The sequence below is a fragment of the Euleptes europaea genome, chromosome 13 (assembly GCF_029931775.1).
Source record: "Euleptes europaea isolate rEulEur1 chromosome 13, rEulEur1.hap1, whole genome shotgun sequence".
In the NCBI taxonomy this organism is placed as follows: domain Eukaryota; kingdom Metazoa; phylum Chordata; class Lepidosauria; order Squamata; family Sphaerodactylidae; genus Euleptes; species Euleptes europaea.
Genome location: NC_079324.1, coordinates 59458017 through 59479866, shown reverse-complemented (window position 1 = coordinate 59479866; position 21850 = coordinate 59458017). Strand labels below are relative to the sequence as shown.

The 21850-nt window shown below is 48.2% G+C and overlaps 1 protein-coding gene across 1 annotated transcript in view; it reads right to left on the bottom strand.

The window, feature by feature from the left end:
- The window catches only part of NCOR2 (nuclear receptor corepressor 2), a 242578-nt gene extending 228626 nt beyond the window's left edge, over positions 1-13952 (bottom strand). The window contains exons 1-2 of the mRNA XM_056859087.1: positions 13824-13952; positions 221-348 (exon numbers count right to left, since the gene is read on the bottom strand). Coding sequence (XP_056715065.1) covers positions 221-348; positions 13824-13928 — 233 coding nt within the window. The 5' untranslated portion in view covers positions 13929-13952. The remainder of the gene's footprint in view (positions 1-220; positions 349-13823) is intronic.
- Between the last annotated feature and the right edge of the window lie 7898 nt (positions 13953-21850).

Below are 21850 nucleotides of genomic sequence, written 5' to 3'. Positions count from 1 at the left end.
ATTCTATGACCTTAGGCAAATCATGAGAGGGAGGGCATCTTGGCCATCTTCTGGGCATGGAGTAGGGGGTCACTGGGAGTGTGTGTGGGGAAGGTAGTTGTGAATTTCCTGCATTGTGCAGGGGGCTGGACTAGATGACCTTGGTGGTCCCTTCCAACTCTATGATTCTATGAAATACTGGCGCAAGGTAGAAGTGTTGAAAGTGCTCTGAAGTTCTTACCTTTCATTTCCTGGCTGGAATTCCGATAACAAGGACGGCCTTCTCCGCTGTGGCTGCAAAATAGACCCAGGGGGGAGGTGGGAAGGATAATCTCGGGCATGGTGCTGGTATTCCAAGAGCCCGACATCCTGAAACAAAAACGAAAACCAGAGCTGGGTGTTTCTCGGCACTGGATCCATTTACTCACAACAAACTAACTGGCATTATATATATTAGCACATCCCATAATCAGCACCACACACACTCCGCATTCGCATGTTAAAATTCAGCACCCACATAATCCACATTTCTGCCCCAAGCCAGGGCAAGCTAAATTATGTATAAACTATGCAAACTGAGTAAATGTATAGCATTTTTCAGAATTTGCACAATATAGTGTACAGTTTATGTGTGTGAGTGTGAGTGCACAAAATGTAACTTCACAGTGAAGAGATGAGCAGGACACTAAAGTCTTGTCCTCATCCAGTTGACTCTAATTTGGTGAATTGGGCTGGTTAAACCGGCTTACAATCACCTTCCCTTCCCCTCCCACAACAGACACCCAGTGAGATAGGTGGGGCTGAGAGAGAGCTAAGAGAACTGTGACTAGCTCAAGGTCACCCAGCTGGCTTCATGTGGAGGAGTGGGGAATCAAACCCGTTTCATAGAATCATAGACTCATAGTTGGAAAGGACCACCAGGGTCATCTAGTCCAACCCCCTGCACAATGCAGGAATTTAACAACTACCTCCTACACACACACACCCAGAGACCCCTACTCTATGCCCAGAAGATGGCCAAGATGCCCTCCCTCTCATGAACTGCCTAAGGTCATAGAATCAGCACTGCTGACACATGGCCATCTAGTCTCTGATTAAAAACCTCCAGGGAAGGAGAGCTCACCACCTCCCGAGGAAGCCAGATCAGAGTCCATCACTCCAAACCACTACACCACACTGGCACATAGTCTGCCTAGTAAATGTCAGGATGTGACATCACCCCATGGGTCAGTAATGGCCCGGTGCTTGCACAGGGGACTACCTTTACCTCCCAGATCCTAGTCCGACACGCTGACCGCTTCTCTTTATTATGTTCCCCCCCCCAGAATATAACCTAAACAGCCACAACAGAAAGGATGCAAATGCTTATTAAATGCACACCCATCCCTCTTACTCCTTCCCCTCCCAAAAGTACAGTATCCCAACCCCTGTAATTTAATTAACTAAAAAGCTCTCCCGTTCCCCTCCACAAAGGAGCCTATTCAGAGGGCCTGATATTTCAGCTGCTCCTTATTAGCAGATAAGGTGGCTTGGTCATAAAGAGGGGAAATGATCAAAGAGCTAATTACTTAAGGCGCAGCCCAAGACCACATCTTTCATGAAAAGCCCTTGAAAACAAAGGCTTGGGCGGCCCACTAAAGCCTCACAGAACAAACAGCTACAGAGCAGATGACTCAGTATTTTTTACTGAGGCAGCCGGTGTTTCAAAGTCTCTCAAAATCCTACATAAACACTCTTTAAAAAGAGCGCCACAATTCTTAAAAGAACAGTAAGAGAAAAAGGGGAGGGGCCGTGGCTCAGCAGTAGAGCATCTGCTCGACATGCAGAAGATCCCAGGTTCAAACCCCAGCATCTCCGGTTAAAGGGACCAGGCAAGTAGGTGATGTGAAAGACTTCTGCCTGAGACCTGGAGAGCTGCTGCCAGTCTGAGGAGACAATACTGACTTTGATGGACCAAAGGTCTGAGTCAGTATAGTGCAGCTTCATGTGTTCATGTGTACTTATTTCTGGGGAGGGGCCGTGGCTCAGTGGCAGAGCATCTGCTTGGCTTGCACAAGGTCCCAGGTTCAATCCTAGGCATCTCCGGTTTAAGGGACTAGGCAAGTAGGTGATGTGAAAGACCCCTGCCTGAGACCCTGGAGAGCCACTGCCGGTCTGGGTAGACAATACTGACTCTGATGGACCAAAGGTCTGATTCAGTATAAGGCAGCTGCACGTGTTCACAAAGCACACTCTACGTCAGGAGTGTCAAACACAAGGCCCGCGGGCTGCCATGAGTGGCTGGTGGTGGACACAGGAGAAGAGGGGAGCCCTGGGAACTGTCTGCCCAGGCCCCCCAACAACCTGGAACCGACCCTGGTCCAGTTGCAGGCAAAAGGGTCTTTAAGCTCTTCAGCAGCTGCTGACTCCTGTTGACCTTATTTCCTGGTAGGCATATGCCCTGCATTCCAAGCTGGCACAGCCACCCATCAAATGCAGGTTCGGCCTTCAGAGTTCTCTTTCCAACCCACCTGTTGTCCCATAAACAAAATTAAAGTCCCGCATGTAGGTTGACCCACTAATCAGTGCGAAACTGCCCCAGAAACTGGGATGGGAAGGTGGGCGGATTCACAGGAGCTGGCCAATCAAGACCTTCCCTAGTTGACTTTGGCCACAAATTTATGGAGGAGAGGGGTATTTGTGGCTACTAGCTGCCAACTTGGAAGGCTTGAAGAAAGGAGTGGACATGTTCATGGAGGAGAGGGCTATCCATGGCTTCTGGTCAAAATGTATACCAGTCATGACGCATCCCCATTCTCTCCAGGATCAGAAGGGCCTGCCTATTATCTTAGGTGCTGTGGAACACAGGCAGGATGGTGCTGCTGCAGTCGTCTTGTTTGTGGGCTTCCTAGAGGCCCCTGGTGTAAGAGTCATGCCTATTTCTGCTCAAGTATATCTATTGGTTTTGCTGTAATGTCAAGAGTCCTGCTTGTTTCTATTCAAGTATATCTACCTATCTATGAGTGCATCTGGTTTCTCTGTGTGTTCAAGCGGTCAGGAGTCATGCTGTTCAGACAGGCTCTTGACAGGAGTTAGGCCCATTCCTGTTCCTATGTTATTCTTTGGTTTTGTTCCTCTGAACTGTTCAGGCTGTTTCCCCTCCTTTCCCTCCCCCCTGCTCTGACCTTAAGTCTCTAGCAGGCAACTTCAGTATTATGGTTTGCTCACTCCCTGCTTCCTACCAGGCACTGTTATCTCGTAGTTCCCAGGCCGCTTAGCTTTGCACCTGGGATGACTCCATGCTTAAAGTTATGCTTTGTAGTTTGGTTCGCCATTAGCAGCTTTGAAACTGTGGATTGCTCATGTTGTACCTGCGGCTCCTGAATAAATGTTTACCTGCTTTAGACCTGCCTGTCTGAGCGGGTGACTTTTTTGGGATTGCCAAGGTTGGCTGAAAAACCTCACACCTGGTTGGCCACTGTGTGAACAGACTGCTGGACTTGATGGGCCTTGGTCTGATCCAGCAGGGCCTTTCTTATGTTCCAGAACTGTCTGGGCATCCCCTGCCCCCACCCCTCTGGCTTCAGACTTGAAAAAGCCCCATGGGTGATCACTGCTTGACCCTGGAAGAGTGTGGTGTAGTAGTTAAGAGCAGCAGACCCTAATCTGGAGATCTGGGTTTGATTCCCCACTCCTCTACAAGAGCAGCAGATTCTAATCTGGAGAACCGGGTTTGGTTCCCCACTCCTCCACATGAGCGGTGGACTCTCATCTGGAGAACCGGACCTGATTCCCCACTCTTTCACATGAGCGGCGGACTCTAATCTGGAGAACAGGGCTTGATTCCCCACTGCTTCACATGAGCAGCAGCTTCTAATCTGGAGAACTGGGTTTGGTTCCCCACTCCTTCACATGATGTCGTGAGTCAGCCTGAACTCTCCTCGGAAGAAGAGGAGGAAGGGGTGGCAGAGCAGGGTGATGCACCGGTGGAAGTCTTACCAGGGCGACTGGACCATAGGTCTGAACCAGCAAGGACAACAGATGCAGAAGAAGGTGGTGCATATTGGGAAGGAGCAGAGGAACAGAGAAGGTTATCACCTCCGGACCTGCCCAGCCCAGTTAGCCGGCAAATATCAAAGGTTCGGCTCAGTTTGCAGGAGAGGCATCGCAGCACGAGATTGCAGGCAATTGGTCGTAGGTGTTTGCAGGAGCCGACACCAGCGAGTGATGCAGAACAGCTGGCCCAGGAAGGGAGTGAGGAGGAAGAGCCATAAATCTTGGGCTGGCCAGTCAGTCAGCGTGGGAACAACTCTGCTAATTATTACAAGCACCTCAGCCTGGTCCCTGCCTGTACGCAACACATGAGTGGTGAACTCTAATCTGGAGAACTGGGTTTGATTCCCCACCCCTCCACATGAGCAGCAGACGCTAATCTGGTGAACCGGGTTGGTTTCCTCAACGCTACACATGAAGCCTGCTGGGTGACCTTGGGCTAGTCACAGCACTTTCTGAGTTATCTCAGCCTACCTCACAGGGTTTCTGTTGTGGGGAGAGGAAAGGAAAGTGATAGTAAGCCGGTTTGATTCTCCTTAAAAGGTAGAGAAAGTCGGCATACAAAAACCAACTCTTCCTCTTCTTTCTCAGTACCAAACATGATACCTTTTCACTCCCCAGATCAAACAAAGCGCCTGAATCAATGAGTATCACTAACACCAGGGCCTCTGGGAAAGCTCTTCTGGGCACCTGTTCTTAGGAGGGTCTGCAAGTCAAAAACAGGCCCACAGCGCACAGCCTAACCCATGCATGACTCCAAAGGTCCCAGGTTCAATCCCCGGCATCTCCAGTTAAAGAGGCTAGGCAAGTAGGTGATGTGAAAGACATCTGCCTGAGACCCTGGAGAGCTGCTGCTGGTCTGAGTAGACAATACTGACTTTGATGGACCAAAGGTCTGATTCCGTAGAAAGCAGCTTCATGTGTACACGTGTTTAAAGCCACTTGGGAGCCAGTGTGGCGTAGTGGTTAAGGGTGGTGGTTTGGAACGGTGGTCTCTGATCTGGAGAACCGGGTTTGATTCCCCTCTCCTCCACATGAAGCTAGTTGGGTGACCTTGGGCTAGTCAAAGCTCTTTCAGCTCCACCCACCTCATATGGTGTCTGTTGTGGGGAGGGGACGGGAAGGTGTTTGTAAGCCGGTTTGATTCTGCCTTTAAGTGGTAGAGAAAGTTGGCATATAAAAACCAACTCTTCTTCTTCTTCTTGGAGGAAGCAGCCACATTTAATGACATGGGCAAGTGGCAGAATGCTCATGTGATTTCCTTGCCCCGTGGCCAACTGTGACATGTGCCACGCTCCCTTGATTTCGGTTGCCATGAACAAGACTCAAGCTCCTTTGCCGTTCTTCCTGGTAAAGAATTCCGGGCAGCCGCAAAGGATGCGTTATCTTTTGCCCGCAGATGTTTAGCCCAATCAAAGGCTAAGGCTTTGCGCAATTTTGTTTCCTGCGAGGTGCATCAGTTTGTCTGAAGGAGCAAAAGGCAGTTTTAAAAAATCGTAAGAAAGGGAAAAAAGCTGAACTGTCAGGGAGACTTAATTTTTTTTTCCACATAGCACCATTAAAGAGGCGCAACAGTTCCCCCGGATTCCTTCTAAAGCTGACCTTATCTATCACTAATGCGGGTCAGAACCATTTCCACTTTCCCCAGCACGCAAGACGCCGCTGAGAGGCCGCCAGCGGCAGACAGACCCATCAAGTCCTGCGGCTTTTCTCACTCCCCTTTTCTTTTTAATGACTGCTTTCATTCGGCAGCGTCGAGAAACCTCTGCCCCTTTCCTCTGCACCCGGAGAGATTTCTAGGAAATCCTTTGACCCTAAAGAAACTGAGGCTGTCGGGCTCATTTAGATACGATAATTAAACTCTCTTCTCTTGAGCAAAGCCAACTGAATTCAGTAGGACTGAAAGCATCACATGCCAGAGCCCCATTATACGTCAGGTGGCAGAGAAAGGGGGAAAAGGACCAGTTTTTAATTTCTGAAACCTCTCAGCTCCATTGCTAGGCTTACCATATTGCTCAGAAGAAAAGCCAGCTGTGACCCGGAGGCAGCCTGTACTTAAGACTAATACAGAAGTGAGAAAAACTATACTCGGGTTGCAGCCTGCCTACAATGAAGAAGAAGAGGAGTTGGTTTTTATATGCCGATTTTCTCTACCTTTTAAGGAGGATCGAACCGGCTTACAATCTCCTTCCCTTCCTCTCCTCTCAAGGGACACCTTGTGAGGTAGATGGGGCTGAGAGAGTTCAGAGAGCTGTGACTAGCCCAAGGTCACCCAGCAGGCTTCATGTGCAGGAGTGGGGAATCGAACCCAGTTCTCCAGATTAGAGTCTGCCGCTCTTAACCACCATACCACGCTGGCTCACGATGTTGTTCCTTTTGTATAACACAGTGTGTCTGAATGATTTTCAGTCTCAAAAGGCACAGAAGAGGAGAAGGTGACGATACAGAGCTCGAGCCAACTGCGTGCACTCGGCTGCCAGCGGGGATCAGCAATTATGATTTCCTCACCTCCTGCAGAGTCATTGCCTGGAAGGACCTCCTGGTGTGCTCTATGGTCCCCCCCCACAGGGAATTCAGACTCAGCCTTGGATGCATATCGGCAGAAATTTAAAACCGCTGTATTTCTACACACACACACACCAAAAAAAAAAAAACCCGCTGAAAAGGAAAGCGCTAGCATGAAGTGGTTGAGCTGGAAGTAATTAGCAAACCTGACGTGGGGGAACTTGGAGTCAATGGAGGCTGGGAGCAATTAGCTCGCCCCCCCCAAAGCGATATGTGCAGCGGGTCACTCCCGAAAGCAATAAAGGGAGCCACTTCTGTTTTGCTTGGGAGCTCTCCCAGGTCCTGCAGAGGCCAACCTTGTTTAGATAGCTTCTCTCCAATGTTCAGTACCTGCTGTTCGCAGTTGCTGGACTTCCACTCAAACGTAGCCCAGTTCATGTTTTGCTAGCTGCCATCTGGTTTCAGTCCAGTAGAGATGGGGCTCGACCAAACATCCCCGTTGAAAAGAGACAGGCCACACAGCAAGTAACATAAACACACATGAACGCATGAGGCTGCCTTATACTGAATAGGACCATCAAGGTCAGTATTGTCTACTCAGACTGGCAGCAGCTCTCCAGGGTCTCCGGCTGAGGACTTCCACATCACCTACTGCCAGATCCTTCAACTGGAGATGCCAGACATTGAACCTGGGACGTTCTGCAGGCCAAGAAGATGCTCTACCACTGATGCACAGCCCTTCCCCAACAGTTGAGAAAAATCTGTAAATTCCAACCTTCCAGATCTACAGTCAACTTTTGCCCCTCCAGAACCAACAGATTGAAATTAGATCAAAAGAGTTTCCTGCTAAACATTTGGAATAACTTTCTAACAGAGCAGTTCCTCAGTGGAACAGGCTTCCTCAGGAGGTGGTGGGCTCTCCTTCCTTGGAGGTTTTTAAGCAGAGGCCAGATAGCCATCTGTCAGCAATGCTGATTCTATGACCTTAGGCAAATCGTGAGAGGAAGGGCGGGAAGGGTTGCATCACTGTTTGGCTCTCGTGGCCCTTAGGGTAGATCTAATCGCCACTTTGGGGTCAGGAAGCAATTTTTCGTCCATGCCAGATTGGCCAGGGATCCTGGAGGGTTTTTGGTTTTTAGCCATCTTCTGGGCATGGAGTAGGGGTCACTGGGGTGGGGAGGTAGTGTTGAATTTTCTGTATTGTGAAGGGGATTGGATGACCCTGGTATACTTAACTCTATGATTCTATGAGATTGTATTCACTCTCTTCCCCTCTTTATATATAGGATGGTGCCGAGTTGTTTTCTGTTGCCCCAGAAGGTTGGACCAGAACGAACGGGTTGAAATTAAATCAAAAGAGTTTCCAGCTAAACACACTTTCTAACAGACAGAGCAGTTCCTGAGTGGAACAGGCTTCCTCAGGAGGTGGTCAGCTCTCCTTCCCTGGAGGTTTTTAAGCAGAGGGTAGATGGCCATCTGTCAGCAATGCTGATTCTATTACCTTAGGCAGATGATGAGAGGGAGGGCATCTTGGGCATCTTCTGGGCATGGAGTAAGGGTCACTGGTGGTGTGGGAGGGAGGTAGATGTGGATTTCCTGCATTGTGCAGGGGGTTGGACTAGATGACCCTGGTGGTCCCTTCCAACTCTATGATTCTATGATTCTTTACTGCTAAAAAAAACCCAGGATATTCCCATCACACCAACACCACAGCTAAATGTAGAATGAAAGCTAACTGATCAAATTATGTTTGTGAAGGAAGCACCAAAAGGTAAGGAGGAAGACAGGCAACTTTCAATATTTATGTTGTAAATCTGTGTGTGTAAACAAGACCTGCATATGGTCGTAACTGTTCACCTCCCTGCACCTTCCAAGCAGCAGGACGGCAATCAGCAATGGAAAACTACGTGTAACACCCAAGCAATAAGATATGCGACAAACAAAACAGCTACAAAGCCAACACGGCTCTCTGTGAATCATTTATAGGGCCATTGAGTAAACAGAGCTGCTGTATATCTGAGATCCTCACACGTGCACCTACGTGCAACAAAGCTGAACTTGCAAAGGCCAGAGTACCATTCAAGATAAAATGGCAAAAAAAAAAAAACCATTTAGGCCCATGAGCCCATGCAGAAGGCCCCAGGTTCAATCCCCGGCATCTCCAGTTAAAAGGTCTAGGCAAGTAGGTGATGTGAAAGACCTCTGCCTGAGACCCTGGAGAGCCGCTGCCGGTCTGAGTAGACAATACTGGCTTTGATGGACCAAGGGTCTGATTCAGTATGAGGCAGCTTCATATGTGATGAGGGGAGGGCCCTCTAGGGAGGGGGTGGCAGCCTTTGAGGCTGTTTTTAAAGTCAGGTGGGAGCAGGCCGAGGAGGATGCGGCACACTCTTGCTCTGAGCCTGGAGGAGGGTGTTTTTCCAACCCCCTCATCTCTCGCACAGAGGCTCTGGTGGAAAGGGGGACCACGCCTGGGAAACTGGAATCCAGAGAGGTCCTCTCACACCCACCTGTCAACCTAAGTGGATTAAGTAGGCCAGCCGGTCCCAGAACTGTCTACCTAGCTTCTTCTAAACAGTTAATCCCGGCTTGAGGCATACAAATTCTGTTTGGGGAAGGAGATACCTGCGTGGGGTGTATATGAATAAGGTAAGATGAGAGCCAGCATGGTGTAGTGGTTAAGAGCGGTGGTTTGGAGTGGTGGACTCGGATGTGGAGAATAAAGGAGGGTGTCTCACTACTTACTCAACTGAAGACAATTCCTGGCTGGGATTGCCACATAACCTAAGATTGTCCTCTCCTGGCTACCGCCGTTGACAACTTCCAGCAAACACGAATTCCTGGCATTTAATTCTCCAAGGAACAAAAGAGAGACTATCGATCAAGGCGGTCAGCCTGACCCGGAGCGGCCTGACCCAGCGCCGTTTCAACACACTGCAGATTCAAGACGAACCAAGGGAGCCCAGAGCTCCTTTCTAATCAGACCCGTTGCTCCAGATAAGAGTCAGCCGTGTAAACTCTGTTCAATGGCTCGTGTGTCTCTTATCAGTATGAATGAAACAACAGGCTCTAGAGAGCGCATTGTGCCACTGATCTTGTCCTCGGCTAGCAATCTCCAAAGCTGCCGAGTCAGATTTATTTTTTGTCTCGCTCCAAGGTGACCGGTCCATATGTCATACTATTTTGGGGGGTGCACGGCTGCCTCCGTGCCAGTGTGGTATAGTGTTTAAGAGCGGTAGTTTGGAGCAATGGACTCTGATCTGGAGAACCAGTTTGGTTCCCCACTCCCCCACATGAGCAGCGGAGGCTAATCCGATGAACTGGGTTGGTTTCCCCACTCCTCCACACGAACTGCATTAGTTTCCCCACTCCTACACATGATGCCATCTGGGTGACCTTGGGCTAGTCACAGCTCTTTTAGAGCTCTCTCAGCCCCACCTACCTCACAGGGTGTCTGTTGTGGGGAGGGGAAGGGAAGAAGATTGTAAGCCGGTTCAAGATTCCTTAAAGATAAGGGTATAAAAACCAACTCCTCTTCCTCCTCCTCTTTCTACTTCTTCTTCTTCATCTGAGTCCAGCAGCACCTTTGAGAAGAACAAGATTTTTGGGGTATGAGCTTTCAAGAGTCAAAGCTGATGAAGGGAGCTTTGCCTCTGGGTGTCTCACAGTTTTGTGTTTTGAAAGCTGATACCCCGAAAAACTTGTTGGTCTCTTAAGGTGCTACTGGACTCAACTCTGAGGGGAGGGTGGCTGAGGGGAGACATGGTAGAGGTCTATAAAATTAAGCATGGTTTGGGGAGAGAGGACAGGGAGAAGCTTTTCTCCCTCTCCCATAATACTAGAACGCCAGGTCATCAGCTGAAGCTGGAGGGCAAGAGATTCAAAACAGATAAAAGGAAGTATTTCTTCACACAACGCAGAGTGAAATTGTGGAACTCCCTGCCCCAGGATATGGTGATGGCTGCCAATTTGGAAGGCTTTGAGAGGGGAGTGGACATGTTCATGGAGGAGAAGGGTATTCATGGCTACTAGTTAAAATGGATACTAGTATAGATGCATATTTATTCTCTCCAGAATCAGAGGAGCATGCCTTTTATATTAGGTGCTGTGGAACACAGGCAGGATGGTGCTGCTGCAGTCGTCTTGCTTGTGGGCTTCCTTGAGGCACCTGGTTGGCCACTGTGGGAACAGACTACTGGACTTGATGGGCCTTGGTCTGATCCAGCAGGGCTTTTCTTATGTTCTTATGTAGTTCAGGTAGAACAGAGCCCTTCCTAAAAAGATGCCTGTGAGTCAATCTCAGCCAGACTGATGGAGAAGGGCTTGGCTGCTTCTCTCTCCTCCTCTGGCACTTGCCAGGTGAGGCTGGCCACTGGAGGCATTTGTTCTGGGCAATGACTGGGACATCTCAACCGTCCGTGATTCCAGAATCCCTTCTAATGCGCCAAATACAGTGACCATTGACTTCAGCGCTTGAGTGTCATACCTCTCTGAGAGGCTGTTCGCTTCTTTCCCCGCCCAGGAAAAATCTCTCCTCTGCATGGAGTTGGTTTTTATATGCTGACTTTCTCTCCCACTTAATGGAGAATCACTTGCCTCGAAAGCCCCTTCCTGGGGTCGCCATAAGTCAGCCGCGACTTGACGGCACTTCACACATGCACAGTTCCTTTGATTGCAAAGAATTAAAATATCACAAACTAGTGAGCACGCCTTCATATTCCCCAGAATTCTTCTTCAGGTGGAATGCTGGGGGGGGGGGAGGAAAGCAGGTTATTTGTCTCCTCAGCCAGCCCTCCCCTGGCCTGCTTTTTTTTTTTTTTTTGCTTTGTTAAAAGGATGAAGAGCCGGCAAGAGCCTTTCGCCTGTCCGAGAGAAGAAAATGTTAGAGGTTTCCTCAGGACAGGCCCCCCACCCCCGGGAACAGCTCCGCGGCGGCTCTCCCGACCGTTGCCCTGCCCCTCCCCACATCCTTTCTGCCGCCCGCCTGAGGAAATCACACAAACCCTCAACGAGAGGTGCCATCGCCAAAGGTCAGCGCCTGGCAGGAAGTGATAAGTGCGTGCGCACAGAACGGCCCTCGGCGCCTCCTGATTCAGCAGGCCTTGCGGGCGGAAAAAAACGAGCGAGAAAAGGGGGCGCGGGCAAAACGCTCGAAGGCCACGCGGGCGGTTAACCGCACTTCCCTTCCTCGCCAGACTCTCTCTTTCTCCTCGTGTTTTACCCAACTGTAAGCACAGGGTGGGGGAGAGAGATAAATCACTATGTTCGCTAAGGATAACAAGGACATACCAACGTTACCAACCTTGAATCTGTCGAGGAACACTGACTAGCGGTGAATACGGGGAGGAGTATATTCATGGTTGTGCAGACAGGTAGGGAAGGATGTGACCCACCACCACCACAGAATTTGGGTTTCAGACAACCTCACTTTAAAATCCCCCAAGTTTCTAGGTCAGGGGTCAACAACATGGTGCCCACCGAATGTGAGGAGGAGGAAGAAGAAAAGTATTTGGTTTTTATATGCAGACTTTCTCCACCACTTAAGGAAGATTTAAACCAGCTTACAATCACCTTCCCTTCCCACAACAGATGCCCCGTGAGATGGATGGGGCCAAGAGAGCTCGCTCCCCGTGCCATTTCTCCAAAACAACTCCCAGGAGATATTAGCTCCAACACAGCTTTTTAAAATATGCAACCAAACGCAAAACATAGCGTTTCAATACAATATTTGCACAGATGGAAAATACAAGCCATGCAAAAATTGTAATAGGGTTTGTTTGAGGTTTTTTTGCCATCAAGTCACAGCTGACGTATGGTAACCCCATAGGGTTTTCAAGGCACTAGACATTCAGAGGAGGTTTGCCATTGCCTTCCTCTGCGTAGCGACCCTGGTATTCCTTGGAGGTCTCCCATCCAAATGCTTGCCAGGGTTATCTAAGGCTATCTAGCAGAGGCTGCTCATGTGGAGGAGTGGGGAATCGAACCCAGTTCTCCAGATCAGAGTCCAACGCTCCAAACCACCGCTCTTAACCACTACACCAAGCTGGCTCTCCACACTAGGCAAAGGAAGGCTTTAAATTCTGCCACAACCTAGTGCAGACGAGGAATTAGCACAATTCTTAATTGTACTTCAGAGAGATGTAGCAATCTTGCAAGAGCAAAGTCCCACTCTTCATAAACCAGTAAGCCCACACAGATGTCCCATCTCAAGTAGCTCCTGTCTTATGCCACAGGTCTTCAGCCCCAAATCATGCATAACTGTGCACAGGTTTGCACCCACCTGCTGGCACATTTGCCACCATACCTCTCAACCAGGGCTAGAAACTGGAAGATGCTCCACCCCGACAAACCCCACACATTTCTCAATCACACATGAAAAACTCAGCCATACCAGGTCCCACCCAGAGCACGAGCGACTGAGCACTTGTTGTTGTTGTTATTAAATAATTTTTGTTTTTATAATTAGGGTACAGAAAAAAGATAGGGAAAAGAAAAGGGGATGATAATAATAACATTGTATCTGTGTCCAAGTAACATTAAAACAATACATACGAGCATCCGTCATCAACTCTTATCTCAACCAGCTTTATAACTTGTTAATTCATATCTATTATTGATCTATTAAAAAGGTAAACATCCCCTTTGCAAGCACCGGGTCATTCCTGACCCATGGGGTGAAGTCACATCCCAACGTTTGCTAGGTAGACTTTGTTTACGGGGTGGCTTGCCGTTGCCTTCCCCAGTCATCTTCCCTTTACCCCCAGCAAGCTGGGTCCTCATTTTACCGACCTCGAAAGGATGGAAGGTTGAGTCAACCTCGAGCCGGCTACCTGAAACCGACTTCCGTCGGGATCGAACTCAGGTCGTGAGCAGAGCTTGGACTGCAGTACTGCAGCTTACCACTCTGCGCCACGGGGCTCCTTAGATCTATAATAATAATAGATCTATTATTGATCTATTATTAATCAACTAAACCTATGGTTATATCAAACGATTAAAAATATTTATCTAATATTTCTTAGTCCTAATCCAGTACCAATCATTACATACATACTCTATATTATATCCACGGACTCCTGCGTATTCTGTATTTCAGTTTAACCTTTTATATCTCAGTGCCCTCCGAAAAGCCAGTGAATTAAGACCGCTTGAATATCTTTCATATAAAGGTTGCCATCTCAACTTACAGTCATCCATCGATGTCTTTTTCACCAAACACGTCAATTTAGACATCAAAGCAAAATCAAATAACTGAGCATTTGCTAACGAAACTGAAAGGACCGGCAAGAAGAGCATGCACAACTTACCATGTGCGGTTGAGTTATTGCCACTGGGTAGGACATGGCGTGAGGTGGGTACCGAGGTTCAGTTGGCCGCCAGCTCTGGGCCACAGGTTGAGTAGATCCAGACATTGCCGGTGAAGCCCTGTGAAGGGTCTGGGGGGTCCCGGTCTCTCTTTGATTAAAACCCCAAGGATATGTGACGCAAAGCACTAAAGAATCCCAGAGTTCTTCCACGTTATGCGCATGCTGGCTTTTTCATGCTGCGCCTGCGAGGAAAACACGGAAACAGAAAGTAGAGCTCAGTCAAAAACCACAGCCAGTTAAGACGGCAGAAAGTTAAGTTACGCACACACACCCAAAAAGAAGACGAGAACAGTTTCCAAACCCCAGATACCACATTCCTTCTGTGAAAATATAAAGCGCTTGACATTACTGCCCTGCTAAAGCTCAGAGCTTAGGCAAGAATGTATAAACAGGGGCCAGGACCCTGTTCAGCATCTGAGGCTACACCAGGAATATAAAAAAGAGCTTGGGGCAACCCACAGATCTTGGCTGAAAAAATAATGATAAAGTTTGCACGAGTTGGATACAATGCCACTGTATACATCCAGCTGTGGGGCTAAGCGTTCCAGAACTGGGGTGGAAAACCCTTCCCAAAATGAATTGAGCGCAAATTTTCAAAGTGAGACAATTTTGAAAGAGACAACTTGCCATGTTATTGGGGTGGGGGAGGAGAAGGAGAAGAAGAGCTGGTTTTTATATGCTGACTTTCTCCACCACTTAAGGAAGAATCAAGCCAGTTTACAATCACCTTCCCTGCCCCTCCCCACAACAGACACCCTGTGAGGTCGGTGGGGCTGAGAGAGCTCTAAGAGCTCAGGAAAGCTCATATCCAGCCACAATTATTTTTAGTCTTTAAGGTGCTACTGAGGTGCTCTTTTCTACTGAAAAAACTATTGCAATATTAAGCAGCCGAGCACTGGGGGAAAACGTATTTATATTTTGCAGGAGCTGAGATACACACAAACGCAAAAGTCCAAACTTAATGGCTCCTTGCCTGACCATAGGGGCGACCACCCTGATACATGCACAAACAAACCCATTTCACAACCTTCTGGTTTTTATGGACGCTTACAGCTATTCTGCTTGGAGAAGGTGGCAAGCTTAGATTTGTCAGAATTTCTATTAAAAGTAACTGATGTCTTCATGTGCCCCTTGACTACCAGCTGTTTAAAGAGGCATTAAGCTTGGCTCCCGCATTAACTCTTAATTATACAAAACATAAATTGCCCACCACTGCCTGGAGGGGGACGGAAAGGGCTGCCGAGATTCGACTGCAGATCATCTTCTCAGAAGCATACGGCTCGCTCCGCCAGCCACCTTTCTACAGAGTACAGTTTTTAGTTGGCGTGCCGCCTCTGCCAAAAAAACAAAAAACACCGATGCCCAAAAAAATTGCTAACTCCACACAGCCACTGTGAATGGCACTCAACTTCCTTCCGGCTCTCTCCTGATCTCCGTTAGAGACGACAAGCTCGAGCAGACGTCGGTTTCAACCGGAGTGGACACATTAAAATATTAAGAAAGAAAGAGGAAGCATCTCCCCACAAACCCCCTTCCTAGAAACCAGACTCTGCTGATAGGAATATTCCTGTTGGCCACAAACAGACAGCAAACAGAGGCTGGATTCCCATGCTTGTTTCCAGCTGCTATCAGTGCATGTGCCACGATCTGGGAACAAACCAATCAACAGCTGCACAGTGAAGGTGACCCCGAAGACCTCCACCACACTGCAAGAGTGCAAACCACCAAGACTGGGTGTGAAATGGATAAGAACATGAGAAAAGCCACGCTGGATCAGACCAAGGCCCATCAAATCCAGCAGTCTGTTCACACAGTGGCTAACCAGGGGCCTCTAGGAAGCACCCAAACAAGACGACTGCAGCAGCATCGTCCTGTCTGTGTTCCAAAGTACCTAATATAATAGGCATGCTCCACTTATCCTGGAGAGAACAGGTGTGTATCATAAGAACATATGAAAATCCATGCTGGATCAGACCAAGTCCCATCAAGTCCAGCAGTCTGTTCACACAGTGGCCAACCAAGTGCCTCTAGGAAGCCCGCAAACAAGACGACATTAAATCAAAAGAGTTTCCGTCTAGACATTAGGAAGTTAGAGCGGTTCCTGAGTGGAACAGGCTTCCTCGGGAGGTGATGAGCTCTCCTTCCCTGGAGGTTTTGAAGCAGAGGCTAGATGGCCATCTGTCAGCAATGCTGATTCTATGACCTTAGGCAGATCATGAGAGAGAGGGCATCTTCTGGGCCTGGAGTAGGGGTCACTGGGGATGTGGAGGGGGGAGGTAGTTGTGAATATCCTGCATTGTGCAGGGGGTTGGACTAGATGACCCTGGTGGTCCCTTCCAACTCTAGGATTCTATGATTCTAAGACTGGAACCTTCGCACTGGAATGTCCTTCGAACTGCCCATCTCCACGCTCGGTTACATTTCTTGGTCACTACAAAAAGGCAGAACCTCAGGACCCAGTTTTAAGTGAGAAGAAACGAAGGCTCACATACCCCCACCTCTTGGGCAGGGGGGGGAGTGGGGAAAAGCAGCCCACATGGAAAGAATGTAAAATGTTGACATAAGATTTCCCAAACCCTTTGCAGAATGCTCTCTCTCCCCCTCCCTCCCTTTCTCCAAAGCAGCACATAATGCGTTCCCCAGCCTAGCCTGCAAGCCTCATTAGCGCTTTCACAATTGCATTCCAAGGTCTGCTGTTTGATCTCCAGGAAGGTTAGGCTGACGGGTGAAGCATCCTTTGAAAGTCCAACGCATGCATGAAGAAATAATTAAGACACAATGAAGTGCGTTTGGAGATATATCCCCGAAAGGGGGAAGGAGGAAAAACCTCCCTGCTTTGTGATGGAATTACAACAGAGCTGCTTTTCAACAACCAGCAGGGAGAAATATCTGCCTGGAAGGGGTGGCTGGTGCTGACAAAGAGTATTTGCGTAGTTATTTAATCCCAAATGAAAAGCACCCAATGTCTTCGAGGGGCGGAGAGGTATCAGGGTACACGCAGGGCCCTGAGGGGAGTCTGTTGCTCAGAGATCCTGATGTCTTTAATTATATTTAAGAGCAACTGGGGAGGGTACTGGTCACTGCTTGGGAACAAGGAAGGTTAACACATGCGCACATGATGCTGCCTTATACTGAATCAGACCCTCGGTCCATCAAAGTCAGTATTGTTTGCTCAAACCAGCATCTGCTCTCCAGGGTCTCAGGCACATCACCTACTTGCCTAGTCCCTTTAACTGGAGATGCTGGGGATTGAACCTGGGACCTTCTGCATGCCAAGATGCTCTACCACTGACCCACAGCCCCTCCCCTTAGATAATTGTTTCCTATATATGCATTCTCTTTTCTTATATTCTGAATGTCACATGACCACATGAAGCCGCCTTCTACTGAATCAGACCCTCGGTCCATCAAAGTCAGTATTGTTTGCTCAAACCAGCATCTGCTCTCCAGGGTCTCAGACAGAGGTCTTTCACATCACCTACTTGCCTGGTCCCTTTAACTGGAGATACCGGGGATCGAACCTGGGACCTTCTGCATGCCAAGCAGATGCTCTTTCTCTGAGCCACGGCCCCTCTCCAAGGCTCTCCAGGCTCTCAAGCAGAGGTCTTTCATATCACCTACTTGCCTACTCCCTTTAACTGGAGATGTCAGGGATTGAACCTGGGACCTTCTGCATGCCAAGTAGACCCTCTCCCACTGATCCACAGCCTCTCCCAACACCTCTCTTCACACTGTTTTCCTGATCTGAATCAGGCTTCCTCCTGGAGTTGATCTTTCCCTGCTAGAGAAAACATTACAGAATAGCATTTGGGTGGAGTAGGATTTCATGGTGGGTGAAACTGCCGTGAAGCCAACTTACGGTGACCCTGTGGGTTTAAGGCAAGCGACGAACAGAGGTGGTTTGCCATTCCCTGCCTCTGCGTAGCAACCCTGGACTTCCACGGTGTTCCTTCATCTAAGTACTAATCAGGGCCAATCCTGCTTCACTTCCAAGATCTGATGAGATCGGGCTAGCCACCCAGGTCAGGTCAGAGGCAAACAGAGGTGGGCTGCCATTGTCTTGCCTCTGAGTAGAAACCCTGGACTTCTTGGTGGTCTCTCATCCAAATACTAACCAGGGCCAACCTGCTTGCTTCTGGGCAGATCGGGCTAGCCTGGGCCATCCAGGGCAGGGCAGGTAGGATTTAGATAAGGACACTGTGCAGAGAGGAACGACGTAGAGGGAGAAAACCCTCCTCCAACTGCATGGCACCAATCTGGTTTGGGAATCACACTGCAACTTTTAAAAAATACTTTTCAAAGTATTTTAAATACTTTTAAAAAGTGTATTAAATACTTTTTAATACAGTGTAATTACGGATCTTGTCTCAGTGTGCTGTACAGGCAATTCACACATTGCGCTGGGTACCAAACCGGGGTTTCCCTCTGCATACTCTTAATAGGAAGCTGCACTAAACCTGCCACCCACCTTCCCAAGGTCAAGCTGTTCATTTGAAACAAAGGAAGAGAAGGAGAACAGTTGGTTTTTATATGCTGACTTTCTCTAACAAAGGGAGAATCAAACCAGCTTACAATCACCTTCCCTTCCCCTCCCCACAACAGTTGCCCTGTGAGGTAGGTGGGGCTGAGAGAGCTCTAAGAGAGCTGTGACTAGCCCAAGGTCACCCAGCTGGCTTCGTGTGTAGGAGTGGGGAAACCAGCCCGGTTCACCAGATTAGCCTCCGCCACTCATGTGGAGGAGTGGGGGAATCGAACCCAGTTCTCCAGATCAGAGTCCACCACTCCAAATCACCGCTCTTAACCACTACACCACGCTGGCTCTTTACATTATCTGTAATTATTATTTTTTTTGTAAAGTATGAAGGCACATGAAGGCACATCTGTATCTCTAGTTCAATTTATCTCTCTCAGAAGGAAAGGAAGCTGGTGTGGGGGGCAGAGGAAGCGTGTTATATGGCAGCCATTATATGATACAGATCCGAACAGCAACGTATAATGCAGGTGATGTAAAAAAGTGAAGGTGAACAAGCATGGGTCTTCACCGTTGCCCTGCACAGACCCCCAAGGGCTCTCAAGAAGGCATCCTGACCACCGCCTCGTGCCTACATGCTGCAGAGAGCCAAAGGAAGTGAACTCTCTTTCAAGGAACGCTTAGGCCGTGTTCTAGATATTTTCGGGGGGGGGGCCTTCAGAGGATCCCCAGAACACAGTACGAACCAGGGGAGGGAGGGATGCGACCCAGAACCCACAATTGTAACAAGAAAAGCAGAAAGGGAGAGGAAAAACAAAAACCACCACTTTGGAATTTCTTAATGAGCTTACAGTACTGAAGAAACCGTCCAAGATGTTTATCAATCGATCTGCATTCCTGACGTACGTTTAAACACCACGAAAACCATCCTAATCCCACCAACAGCCCGTTACAATCTTGTTTGTGGGTTATATGCGCATATTAGGATAAACGATGTTTATGTCGTTTCTTTTTTATTTTAAGCCATTTGCAGGGAGTGTATCTGACAGAATTTGAGTTTTCCTCCCTAGCTGTCTTTCCAAATGTGCAGAACTGTAGAGCTGGCAGAGAGAATCTCTTGATGCCGTCAAGAGTGCCAGAGAAGCCACCTGTTTGAGATTCTTTTGTCGAACATAATTGCTCAGATCACAAGCAATATTTTTAATGATTAAACAGCCCGCATAAAAGCTGCAAAACACACGCCTGGATTGCTTTAAACCCAGTTGCCTCTCTAGACAGCTTTAACAGAGGAACACTCAAGAAAAGAACAATACAATCCCTCCCACGTTTTAAATTCAAGAAAATACCTCTCCTGTCCGAACCTCACCTATTTTGTTTTGCAATTCTTGATATAGTACATGAAAAGCAAACAAATAAATACATAAATAAAAGTGTTTAGGGCAAAGTGTCTACCATTCAGGAACAGTTACTATAAAGCCTATAAAGAGAGCCAAGTGTGGTGTGGTGGTTAAGAGTGGTGGTTTGGAGCAGTGGAGTCTAATCTGGAGAACCGGGTTTGATTCCCCACTCCTCCACATGAGTGGTGGACGCTAATCTGGTGAACTGGATTTGTTTCCCCACTCCTACGCACGAAGCCAGCTGGGTGACCTTGGGCAAGTCATACTCTCTCAGCCCCACCTACCTCACAGGATGTCTGTTGTGGGGAGGGGAAGGGAAGGTGATTGTAAGCCAGTTTGAAAATAACACATGAACACATGAAGCTGCCTTATACTGAACTAGACCCTTGGTCCATCAAAGTCAGTATTGTCTACTCTGACCAGCAGCGGCTCTCCAGGATCTCAGGCAGAGGTCTTCCACATCACCTACTTGCCAGTTCCCTTGAACTGGACATGCTGGGGATTGAACCTGGGACTTTCTGTGTGCCAAGCAGATGCTCTGCCACTGAGCCAGATGCTCTGCCACTTTTCTCTACCTTTAAGGATTCTTAAAGGAGGGGCCGTGCCACTGAGCCACGGCCCCTCCTTTAAGAATCCTTAAAGGTAGAGAAAAGTGGGGTATAAAAACCAACTCTTCTTCATTCTCTTTCCATGCAGAAGGTCCGGAGGGTCAGTTCCTGCTACACTCAGGCTATGGGATCTCAGGCAGCAAAGACTCAAAAATACCTTCTTCTGCTGAAGATCCCAGAGAGCCCCTCCCTGTCAGACACAACAGGACTGAGGGGGTTACTGCATTATGTATTCCCAGCAATGTATTAAGAGTTTGAAAATGTTATAAAAAATACTGTTCGCACTTTCTATGTATTCCCACCGATGTATTAAGAGTTTGAAAATGTTATAAAAAATACTGCTGTGAAGCCGTCTTCCAACCATTTTTTAGCTGTGGCATCCAAAAACCCTTTTAAAGCAATGTTTTTTATAACATTTTCAAACTCTTAATACATCGCTGGGAATACATAATGCGGTAAAGGCCTGTGTTAGAAGGATCAATGATCTGACTCTGTATAAGCATGAAACTGCCCGGCCGCTGCCTCTTTAGGGCCTAAACAAACCCAAAAACGCAATTGCTAAATCTTCTGTACCAGCTCACCCAGAAGCAACCGCTTTTCGCCTACGGCAAGCAAGGATTTACTAGCTCGGTTTGGAGGAGGGCAGACAAAGGACGCAATTACAGCAAATTGTTCAACAGCAACCTTATTTTTTCACCCAGCGTTTGCTCCTGTTTTGGAAGTTGAACTGGTCAAACCATCCAAGGTGAGACAAGACAGTCGACTGTTGCTGACCCAAGAGCTGAAAGTTCACATCAGGCTAGATTTTGACACCACACCTGTCCTTCCCTACCCATATTTCACATCTGATATGTTCTAGTGTGGTGCCAGTGTGATGTAAAGGTTAGGAGCAGAGGACACTAATCTGAAGAACCGGGTTTGATTCCCCACTCCTCCACATGAGCGGCGGACGTTAATCTGGTGAACCGGGTAACATCCAGCCGGTACCTTTCCGCCCATAAATTAAACCCATTATTGCGAGTCTTATCCTCTGCTGCCAACAGGAACAGCTCGTGTGTTTGTGTGTGTTAAGTGCTATTAAGTGCTTCCGACTCATGGCGACCCTATGAATCAATGTCCTTCAAAACGTCCTATCTTGCTCAGGTCTTGCAAAATGAGGGCCGTGGCTTCCTTTACAGAGTCAATCCATCTCTTGTTGGGTCTTCCTCTTTTCCTGCTGACTTCAACTTTCCATAGCATGATTGTCTTTTCCAGTGACTCTTGTCTTCTCATAATGTGACCAAAGTACAACAGCCTCACTTTAGTCATTTTAGCTTCTAGGGTCAGTTCAGGCCTGATTTGATCTATAACCCACTGATTTGTTTTTTGGGCAGTCTGCGGTATCCGAAACACTCTCCTCCAACACCGCTAAGTGACAGCCCTTCAAATACTGAAAGAGAGCACTCATTTCCCACACACCCTCCACCTCCTCTTCTCCAGTCCTCTTCCCTC